The sequence below is a fragment of the Bactrocera dorsalis genome, chromosome 4 (genome assembly GCF_023373825.1).
Source record: "Bactrocera dorsalis isolate Fly_Bdor chromosome 4, ASM2337382v1, whole genome shotgun sequence".
Classification (NCBI taxonomy): Eukaryota; Metazoa; Arthropoda; class Insecta; order Diptera; family Tephritidae; genus Bactrocera; species Bactrocera dorsalis.
In genome coordinates this window covers 59,725,156-59,737,180 of record NC_064306.1, presented here as the reverse complement: position 1 = coordinate 59,737,180, position 12,025 = coordinate 59,725,156, and the positions used below count along the sequence as shown (strand labels likewise).

Genomic DNA, 12,025 nt, shown 5'->3' with positions numbered 1-12,025 from the left:
CCCTACGAAGCAATAAATTGGTCTTTTGTTGAAATTTTTCTGGAAACAAATTATTGAATTTCAGAATATTTAATTTAGATTGCTATTCACAGTTTCCTATTTCATTTCTTTTTTTTCCACATATTCAAAATATAATATTTCAGTTCAACAATTTTCTTGTCGGCTTTTTTGTCTGCTTAGCTCCTAAATGTAGGCAACATTTCAATTTTTTTCTTCAAACAATACTCGATATGCCCTGAACAGAGCCTGTTAAGTTTGCCACGAAATTTATAATACCCAGAAGGAAACGTCGCAAACCCTATAAAATGCATAAATGAGCAGCATGACGAGCCTAGTTAGTTAACCTTGTCCGTAAGTCCGTTCGTCTCTTTGTCTATATGTAGAACTAGTCCCTTAGTTTTGAACATATCGGTCTGAAATTTTTCACCTTTATTTTTCTTCTCAACAAGCTGCTCATTTGTTGGAACTGCCGACATTAGATCACTATAACCTATAGCTGTCATACAAATTGACCGATTGAAATCAAGTTCTTTGTGGAAGTTTTTTTTTATTTGTGAGGGGATTATATCTTCGGTAATGCAATAAAATATATCGGTATTTACTGTAATTTATTATTATCGACATTGGATTTAGAAATAAAATTTGGGAACTTCATTTATTAGTTTTCTTTTCACATGACAACAAGTTGTCAAAGTTGTATAGAAGAGGATGGGTAGAAACATCCAGCCACTTTCTCCAGCCTAAGTTAGACTTAGGAATAATCAATACGGTGAACCAGAAGATATAGTCGAAACTGACATTCTCTGCTTCAACAACTTTAAGGTAGGCTCAAAGCGCTTTGTTGAATTGTAAGGTCTCATAACCTATTTATGGAAGTTTTGGTTAACACAACAGACTGGCGTTCTAAGCTGTTTAAGTGAGATCCCTGTTAGGATTAACCTCTGCATCTAACCCAACCTAACCTAACTTATCACCAAATTTTCTCTTAATAAAAATTCAAGACAGTGAAAAATAAATTTGTTAACCTCACTTTAGAAAAAAATTTAGCAATAAATAATTTGTGTATCATTCTAGCTCAAAATAAATTACCTCGTCATTTTGCCAAAATTGCCCACAGTACAACGTTTTTATTTGCATGCCATGTTGCTCGGCCGTCTGTTGTACTTTCTCTCAATCAATACAGCTGATTTTGTATACACGCTTTGTTGTTATTGTTGCATTCAAATTACAATAAACAACTAAATTGACTAAAGATTCTTTGATTGTGTTATGTAGCTTTTTCCAACTTATTTGTTTACTCATAAAAGAGCGCTTTAGAATATGCCGACATAAAGCATAGAGCATTCTTATACATTCACAGAAAGAGAGAGAGAGAGAGAGATTGTATTTTATTGTGTTTTACTAATGAAAATGTGTAAATTATGAAATCAGAAAATACCCATATGTACGTGGGTAGGTGAGGAAGGCATGGGTTTTGGATTAAATTGGAAGATTTAGTTTAAGAACAAAGAAACATTATTTTATTTAAGTCTACTTTTAGGGTTGAGTAGGGCACACTTAGTTTTGTAAATATATAATACAAAGGCATATTGCGTACTGAATAGCCAGAAGTCACACGGAGCTAAATCAGGCGAATACGGTCGTTGTGGCATGATGTTGGTTGAAAATTTCGCGAAAACTCACGAGGAATGAATTCAAAAAATAGTCGAAAAAACATGCCTACTTTTGCCACGATATTCGGCCGATTGATCGTCTGTGTCCGGGTCGTAAGCATAGATTTAAGACTCATCGCCTGTAATAATACTTTTCATGATAAATAGTCTCACTATTTTTTGCCCACAATGGTATATATGACAAATAAAAGGCTGATTCGAGCGTAGTCTTAGACAATGAAATTTTATAATTTTGTTTTACCATTTGTAAATTTAGGGGAAGAGTGAGATCATATTCACCAAAAATGTCCTAACAGTGTTTTTTGGAACAATTTTATACGTAATTGTGTTTCTTGATCCTCAATTGTCGCAATTGTCATTGAAACAAATTGGTCGACTATACAAAATCAATCAAAATCAGATGGGTATATGATATTCTGAGACAGACCTTCTGGAAAATATTGCGTCCTTGACTTATTTTAATTTCAAAACTTGGCTTATCTCCCTTTTCAAAAAAAAGTGTAACAATGAACCAGTAAAAGAAGCGCTCCAACGCCTTGATAATTTCAACAAAATATGATTCTTAAGTGGATACGCTGATCTAATAATGCTTAGTTTGGGTATATATTTAGTTATTTCATTATGTCGTACAATTTTGATATCCGAAATAAAGCTTTTCTTTATAGACAGGTATTGAACTCACTGCAGTTTTGAAATTATATTATCCGTGCTTAACTTACTGTTTCATATCAAGACGATAATTGAAAGAGATATTATATTTGATCTTGAAGCCTAAAGGTATGCCACGTTTTTTGTCAATTCCATAAAAAATCGTCTAAAGATTCCAAGGCCTATCAAAAAAGGATAATTTGGATGCAATCGAAAGCTATTTGACTGTGTTCTCCGTCCTTAAGTTACTGCTTCTTATCAATACTATCATTGGAAGAGATATTATATTATTTGATATTCTCTTGAAGCCTAAAGGTATGCTAGGTTTCTTTGTCAATGGTTAGACTTGTAAAAGCCTCTAGACTTAGTTATTCTTGTCTAGTCATTCGAACTCTGGTTAAGTAATATTTTTGCAAATGAGTAGTTGTGGTTAAGATAAGTAAGTTTGATTGCATATTGAAATATTATAAAGTAACCCATATAGACCTAGATCTTTAGTGACCCTCAAGAATATCATAGAATAAATTATGAATCATGGCAGCTTGTACTGCGGGCTAAACTTTGACACCAATTAACCGCACACCTTCATATATAGTACATTCAAACATATGTATATAGAATGAAAAGCTTCCAGTGTTCGACCGCCGCTGGGTTCTTTGTTCCACTCAGTGCAGTCTTTATTATTACTTTTTTTTTCATTTATCACGCTGTGTTTGATTTTTAAGATTTCCATGTGGTTAATTTTCATCAACTTTTGGCTTTGTTTCATCATGGGTTAGTATGATTTGCCTGTGTGTGAGTGCGGTCGTTCTGAGAGCACCTCGGTCGTTAATTCATGTTGTGTGCGTCTCGTAAAGCATTTCTTTGTAAACTTTACGCTCGCGTTTACGCAGACAACAAGAAAATGCTGCGAAGAAATTGAAAAGCTCTCCATTGTTGATGTCAATACAACAACACTTAAGCGCATGTGTGTGTGTTTGTGTTTGTTTACGGCACTATCAGAATGCTCTATTGCTTTTACTTTGCTTTTGCTGGGTGCTTTTTTGTTTTTTCCTTGGGTTTCGTTCTGTTTTTTTCTTTGACTTTGCTTTGGTTTGGTGTGCTGCTGCTGCTGCTTCTTCTTGCGCAGCTTTGACGTTGTGATTTGCTTTTATCAATTTTGTGTTAAAAATTGTGCAAGTCAAAAATTAATTCAAAACGTTCGTAGTTCGCCTAACGGTAAGACGCGCTGCCAGCGTTGTGCCACGAGTTTAAAATAAATTTACGAGAATATACAAAAAAATACTAGATTGATGCTGGCGCGTAGTGCAAGAAAGGTGAAAAAATTACAAAAAAATTGCAAAAAATGAATTATTGATAATTGGAAAACGGGAATTTTTTAATACGTAAGCGTGTTATTAACGGGAATTTTGTTGACTGATTAAGTGTTTATTGCTCTTTAAAAAATTGTATGACGATTAAAATATTTTTTGTTGATAATAAATAAATTTTTTTTTTCATTTCAACTATAGTGTTTTGTTTTCGAAAATTGCTGTCTCATGCCTTAACGTAACGCTGCCAACGTGAAGAGCAGTATATGCCATAAGAAAGCATAAATTATAGTGAATTATACGAAATATACATAAATATCACACTTTTTCCGTGCAAAGTTCGAAGAGGTCAAGTGAAGTGAACTCAGCGGCTGAAATTGCTGCATGCGAGAAAAATATTATATTCTATACGTGAAAATAAAATTTTGAATGGCCGCTGCCAAGTCTGTTTGCAGTCAGAGCGTAGTTGTCATTAATAAATGTACAACAACAACAATAAAAACTAATTTTACAAAACACAAAACGAATTTGTTGTGTCAACAACGGCAGTCAGTTGCAGTCGTCAGTCGTTGGGGACGCGCTATTTGTTGTTAGCCGCTAGAATTTGTAGTGTTTTTACTAAACGAAGATAAATATCTATCTATCACATCGACATACCTATGTTTATATGTCTAGCTAATAACGGTGCAAAGTGAAAGCGGCAAGAATTTGTAAAGAATTTAAATAATAAACAAAGTGGTAAGAAGTTACAAAGCAAAAGAATGCAAAAAGAAGAAACAAGTCGAAAAGAGTTGAAGAAAGTTGAAATTAAAATTAAAAAAAAAATAAAAATTTCTAAAAAACATAAAAATTAAAACAAAAATTCAAAAATTATAAAAAAAAGATTATTAAAAAAAGTATAAATAAAACAACAAGAACAACTGAAAAGAAAAAAGCACGTAGAAAGCGTCGCTTAATTAAACCAACGGTTCCGTTTAATATACATTATCGAAAGGTTGAGACTTGTTTTGTTTCGTTTCCACAACGTTTCGTCGTTGACATACATAACACAGACGCTGAACTTTGAGATTAACGATGAGGTGTGCTTTTTTCTTTTGCACAATTAAAATTCATTTTGTATGCAGTCAGTGCAAATGTAAACAAAGGCAGTGAAGGTGATTTAAAATCAGCTGTTTTTGGAGGCAGTGCAAACTGCGATAGAGAAAATTAAGCAGGAAACGAATTAAAAAAAAAATTGGGAAAAAAATTAATTAGCTCAAAAAAATAAAATTAAAAAATAAAATTAAAAATAAAATTTGGAAAATAATTTACAAAATAAAAAAAAAAAAATAATTGCAGAAATGGGAAAAACTTAAATTAAAACATTAAAATTAAAGTGTAAAAGAAAACAAACACAAAAAAAAAAATTAAGCAAACTAAAATTAGATAAAAACATAAAATTAATTATAAAAATTAAAATGGATTAAATTAAACTAAAATTAATATAAAAAAAATAAAATTAATTAAAACAATTAAAATTAATTACAAAAATTAAATTAATTAAAAAATTAGATCTAATTACAAATATTAAAATTAATTAAAAAATTAGATCTAATTACAAAAATTAAAATTAATTTAAAAAAATAAAAAAAGTTCAAAAAATAAATAAATTTAAAAAAAATAAAATTAAATTAATTATAAAAACTGGAAATTTTTAAAAATAAATTAATATTATTTGAATAAAATTATGATTATTTACAAATACTTAAAGTGGGTAAAAATAATATTAAAATTAATTACAAATATTAAAACTAATTAAAAAAATATGAATAGTTACAAAAATTATATTAATTATAAAATTAAAATTAATTAATAACAAAATTTTAAAGTTGTTTAAAATAAATTAATATTAATATAGCAAAATTTTAATTAATTTCGAAAATTAAAGTGGATTAAAATAAATGAAAAATAATTTAAAATTATTAGAATTAATTAAAAAAGTTTAAACAAATTAAATTAATATTAATTAAAAAATAAAAACAATAGCAAAATTTTATTTAATTAAAAAATTGAAATTAAATTAATTGCAAAAAATAAAGTTGTTTAAAATAAATTAATATTAATGTATTATAACAAAATGGTAATTAATTACAAAAATTTAACAAATTTAAATTAAATACAATAGTTAAAATTAATTAAACGATTTAAATTAAATTAATTACGAAAAATAAAATGGATTAAAATATGTTAAAATTAATTACAAACATTTAAATTAGTTGAAATAAAAATAATTATGAAATTAAATTAATTAAAAAATTAAAATTCAACTAATTATAAAAATTAAAGTGGATCAAAAAAATTAAAAAAAAAAACAAAATTATTTCCAAATTTAAATTAATTAAAATTAAATTAATTACAAAAAAATTAAAGTTATTTACAGTAAATAAATATTAATTCAACAAAATTATAGTTAATTACAAAAATTAAAGTTAATTAAAATTTAAAATAATTAATTTTTTTTAAATTAAATTAATTGCAAAAACTTAAAAATATATAATAAAACCTATTAAAATATTTGTTGTTGTTTTTCTTTCAAGTGAAAATTTGTAACTACAAAGCGCTCGCTTGTGCTTAAAACGCAGAAAGTTTTGCCCAAGCAGTGTCGAAGCAATAACATTTAAAAACTGCAAAAAAGCAATCGCATACAATCATAGCAATTTCGTAGAAATCCCTAAATAATTGCGCTGACGTCAGTCTGTGTGGCGCGACAACGTGCGCACCTACAGAAACATTTGCTTATTGTTGTTAGTACGTACTTAAGTTCACATGTGAGCAGAGATTTGCACTTGTTTTGCGCAGAAAAGGCAACGTTGAGCCAATTGCTAAAGGAATAAATGAAAATAATTCACTTTAATCGCCGATAAATGTGGAAAAAGCGGGCAAACGTGTCAAAAAACACAAATTGACGAAAGTAAATAATAACAAAAATTATAATATTAGTGCAAAAAATCGCCAGTTATTTAGAATAGATTTTTACTTGCGTTTCGTGCTGTTTTTTTGCTTGTGAAATGCACTCGAGTTGTTAATGCTATTGCAAGCTTGTGACGTGTAAATAAGACGACAAATTAACACGGTAAATATTTTGCACAATTATTCATTATTGACATACATACATAAATACTTGTACATATGTTTAAAAGTAACTTTTTAGTGATTTGTTTTAAGCACTGAAGTGTATTTGCACAAATGTTGACACTAGTGTACGACGAAGTGGCAACGATGGATTGCAAAATGCAGATACTAAAATTGGGTTTTAGTTTGCAGTTTTTGTAAAATTAATAGTTGATGTTCAGCATAAAATACAACTATATGGAGCAAAAATAAAGTGTGTGGTCTCCAACAATGCAATTATATTTTGAAAGTGACTTAGGGCAAGTTAGCGCGTGGCTGGCTCGAATAAATTCCAGCCAAAAGACTTAATGTTCGACAAATTTCACAGCAAATGGCGCCACATGTCAGCTATAACCCGAAAATACTCTTCCAAGGCGTCAATCTTCTCGAGATTATCTACGTAGAAAAGCGACTTCATATAACCTCACAAAAATAGTCCAGCGGTGTTAAATCACCCGTTCTTGGAGGTCACGATACATGTCGGCACGCGAGATATTGCGCTCAACAGAAGTTTCCTTCAATAAGTTGATTGTTCCATTGACATTCGTTTTGGCTTTTTCGTTGTAAGCGCCATCTTGTGGAAACCAGAGGTCTTCCGTATCAACAGCCTCCAATTCAAGCACGAAAGAGTCATTACTCATGGCTCTATAGCGTTCCCCAATGACAATAGCCACAATGGCCGGCTTCATTTTTGAAGAAATATGAGAATCATTGGTCCATAGATACACACTAAACACTAACTTTTTGCGAATATAACGGCGTCTTAATACTGACTAGTGGATTAACATCACTACAAATGCGACAATTTTGTTTATTAACGAACCTAACGTCAACCAAAATGAAGCTTCATCTTTGAATGAAATTTTCATTTAAATGTAGAAATCGGGACTGATGGCTATCTCGTTTGGCCCTGTTCACCGAAAGTGCGTCGCGACTGATGGTCGTCTGGCTGAGTATAAATCAAATATCAGCTGTCACAGAGGTGAATTCCGATTAACGTATTGTCTTATTGAAAACCACATGTCTACAAACCACCCTTTACTTCGGATCTTGGTGGTAAACGGCCTACTTAAAGACCTCCAGGAACGAGGCTATCGGGTGATAACTCAGCTGATGATGTTGTTCTTGTGGTTAAAAGAAAATTCCTAAATGCCCGAGGAGCTATAGGTAAGAGGTAGAGATTCTCACCAAAGATGGTGTGTTGGCTCTACGAGACCGTAGTTAAGCCAAACATTTTCTATGGTGTATTCGGCTGGTGGCTGGCGCCAGAATTGCATACTAAGAAGCTTGCTTTCATCGGCATCTCCGGTGCACTACGGACTACACCAACCATAACACTTAATGTCATTTCCAACACAGCTTCTTTTTCTTTAGTACTACAATCGTGAGTTGGTCTGGATCGAGAACACGAAACTTCGCCAATTGCTTCTATCCTTTGCGAGGTCATGCCAATTGTACGTCCCAAGTGCAGACAGGTCGCAATGCACTTGGTTATTTCATTGGTTGTGTGGGCGCCCTTGTTTTGTTTGTCCGTCCATGAGTCTCGAGTCGAAGGAGCTTTCCACTGGATTCGTTGGATTTTTATGTGCTTAATTATATCCATGTCGCCACGGTTCGTGGTTTCATCTTCTTCGGAGAACATTTCTTTCGAATACTCCAAGTGCTTTATCGTCTCAAGTAGTCTAGTAGAATAGGACGGGAATAATAAGCGACTTATAGCGTGTATTTCTTGGTCGGCGTGAGAGGGATCTACTTTTATTGCCTCCCGATCGCAAACGTAGTTCGCTAGGCGCGAGGAAATTTTGTATGTGCCTTCAAGTTACTTTGTCTTGACCTCGTCCACTACAACACCACTAACATTCGTTCCTTTTTCTAGACTTGAAAAGGCAGCGCTTACGGTTCTGTCGTTAAGACCTAAACGGGAGATATGTGAATGGGGAGCAGTCACTAGAGAAGTGATGCAGTGAGTCCGCTAATGGGTCGAAACTAAAGGGAAGGTCGGAGGTGGAAACTGTAAGCTGAACTCTCCGTCAATCGTAGCTTTAGGCTATTCGCTCACTATGTTCTCAAAACTAGTCAAAAATATCAGCTAAGCAGCAATCAAGGCAATAACCTGGTATCGTATATCGGCCAGGAGTATCTTGGGGAGCAGAGCAGCAGTGAAAAGTATTGCCAGAAGCAAGCGGCTTCACTTCTATTGAGTGCCAAGCCACATAGGCATCGAGGGTAATGAAATAGTTGGCGAGATTGCCAAGAATGGTGTACGTCTAACACCCGAAAATGTAATCAGGATTGGGAAACCATTTATTGTTTATACGACGATGTGGAAAGAAGCATGGTAAAGGAGATCAAAACCGTATGGAACGAGCTACCTGGGTGGTACACAAAATTCTTGTAGGAACATGAGCGGAATACTAACTGGTCACTGTCGGGTGGCAACACACGCGCGTAGAATGGGGTTGACAGATCAAGAAGACTGCAGGAAAGGTCTAGAGTAAGGTACCAGGGAAACAATGGCGCATTTCTTATGCACTTGTACCGACTTAGCAAGACTTCGCTGTAAGCATTTGTGGTCCCCACGGTGTAATACACTGGAGGAGGTATCGATAGTGAGGCCACATAGTCTGTTATTCGTGTCCAGCGCAGGCATCCTAAAGAATGACTAGACCTCTTAGATCTAGTTAGTAACTGAACGCCATCTAGTATTGCAAAGGACCCAAACTGGTCCATGCGTGGCTCATTGGCCTACCAGATTAACCTAACCTAACCTTTTTAAACGCTATTAATTTTATATAATTACTATTAGTTTATATAGATATTTTATGCAAAAAACTGAAGATTATGTTTTTCCAATTACAGAATATATCAATTCTTCTGACGTGGCAGACCTCGTACGTGCAGTCATTTCGTAGTGACGCCGCTGCCGAGCAAAATAGAATATTTCGCAAAGCAACGCCAAATCGATAAATAAGCGCATACTATGTACAAATTGCAACTTTGGTCCGAACAAACACAACAAAAATCATCAAAATTAATTAAACGACCAAAACAACAACAACACCAAAAACAAGAACCACCGCCTCAAACAACACGCGAACTGCACCAAACGCAACGCCAAACACGAGCGACTACAATACAATTTGCTAGCAAACAAGCAAAAACAACAAGTTCAGACAACAAGAACAACAACAACAAAAGTTTACTTATACATCATATACGCTTGTTAAGCGCTTATCAGCGACAATTGAGCGCGTTTAGCAATTTATTGCATTTGATCACACATTTCCTGCAAAGCGGACGTGCGCATCAGCTGATCGCGAGCGCCGAGCTGAGATATTTTATCGATTACACATAGCGAAGAGATAGGCGCGCGGCGACCGTCAGCAGCAGCAGCCTCAACAACAACGACGCAATAACAACGCTTTTGCGACAACGTCAACGGCCCCGTTAATTAACGCCAAAAAAAAGACACAGTAAAAGAAATCGAATTGTTTTCCCAGTTATACAAAGAAAACTCAGCCGAACAGAAGAGTGTGTGCGAACATCGCTTTCGCGAAACACAACGGAACGAAACGAAACACATTGGAACGCAGTGGCAACGGCACAGTGCGGCGCCATGAATATCGATAGTCCGGTTTTTGTGCCGCGCAATAACGCGCCAATGACCGCCACGCCGGCGACACAGCTGAAGGTGTCGGGCGTGTCGCTGCTGGACCCTAAAGCGCCCAAGTCCGCGTTGGCCCTAGGCGTCGTAACGCCAACTGCTTTCGGCAAACTAACGGATAACAACAACATTAAGCACAAGAACAATAATATGGGCGGCTATTGGCCTTTCGTCAACAATGCCGCGGCATACTATCCATGCGGCATCAACAGCAATTACTTGCAATTTTGCCAGCAGCAACAACAACAACAGCATCAACATCAGCAACAATATTTGCAACACTTTGTACAGCGTCAAAGAACTTTGCCGAACTTTCACAATCAGTGGACGCAGCGGAAGAATTTAAACGCCGCAATCGGCCAGCGACAACAACAACAACAGCAACAACGTAAGCAAATAACAAAAGCGACAGCACCAGCAGCAATAACGCCGGAAGTGTCTGCACAGCAACAGCAGCAGCGGCGCAAGAAGCAGAAAATGCAACCTCAAGCCTTGCAACAACAAAAACAACAACAATTAACGGAACTACAACAACAACAACAAGCTGTGAATATTACAAAATTTCCGATTGCGAATAAAACAAACGAATCGCTTTCGCCGAAGTTAACAATTGCAACAACAACAACAAACGCCAACCAAGCTACGTTGTTGTTGCTGCCAGCGGCTGAAGAAATTATCAACATTAATGTTGTAAACGACAATAATTTAAATAGCAATAATATTGTTATCGACAAAAATACAATTTCGAACAACAATAACGGCAACAACAAAGTGGATGAAGATATCAATATGGCAACACTTGCAGCAATAAGTAATGGTACAACCACATTGCCAAATCAATCAACTCAGTTGGTTGAAGAGGCGGAAATATCGACAAAGCAAGGTGAGTGTTAACCTTTAATGAACCGTTATGCAGTTAAAAATAATTCAGTATATCTGTATAAAATTTATATTTGTGCAATATTTCAAGAATATTACACCATTTTTTAGTTTAACGATCACTTGTGAAGTATTTTCCTGGTTCACGAAATAATTTTTGAAAGAATCATAACCTCAAAGCTATACTCGTACTTATTTTCTTATTGTAATCAGTTAACCTAGGGTTGGATTAAATATTGTATTGATCGGTTCAAATTAAGTAGTAAACTGGGTTCCAGAAGCGCGATTTCCAAGCATTGAAGGCGTCACGGAAGGCCTTCTCCGGAATAGCCTTGAGAGCCGAGGTGTATGCTGCTTGGATCCCCTTTCATCGAAACAAAAAAAGTCCGGGGGCTATATCTGGGCTGTAGGGCGGCTGCGGAAGCCTTGGAATGCCGGTCTTGGTTAGGTAGCTGTTCACAAGAAAGGCGATGTGAATCGGGGCGTTGTCGTAGTGCAACATCAAATCGACTGCCATGTGTTGTCGAACCCGATTCAACCTTCGTTAGAGTCTCTTGATTACTTTCCCTTAAAACTTGGCGTTGACTGTTTGTCCAAAAGAAACAAATTCATGGCGGACGATGCCTTTGATGTCAAAAAAGACAATGAGCATCATTTTCACTTTGGATTTGTTCATTCTTCCCTCCCAGCACGGTCTTTAT

The 12,025-nt window shown here is 34.7% G+C and overlaps 1 protein-coding gene across 7 annotated transcripts in view; it reads left to right on the top strand.

Moving 5' to 3' along the window:
• The window catches only part of LOC105232943 (transcription factor kayak), a 129,520-nt gene that overhangs the window by 2,324 nt on the left and 115,171 nt on the right, over window positions 1-12,025 (top strand). For 3 of the 7 annotated variants that reach the window (XM_049454146.1, XM_049454143.1, XM_049454142.1), the window contains exons 2-3: window positions 6,208-6,743; window positions 9,641-11,328. In XM_049454146.1, the coding sequence (XP_049310103.1) occupies window positions 10,398-11,328 (931 nt within the window). In that variant the 5' untranslated portion in view covers window positions 6,208-6,743; window positions 9,641-10,397. Of the gene's footprint in view, window positions 1-2,837; window positions 3,638-3,731; window positions 4,370-4,421; window positions 4,786-6,207; window positions 6,744-9,640; window positions 11,329-12,025 lie in introns of those variants that run through there. The other 4 variants (XM_049454144.1, XM_049454145.1, XM_049454147.1 and 1 more) reach the window with 4 other exon arrangements.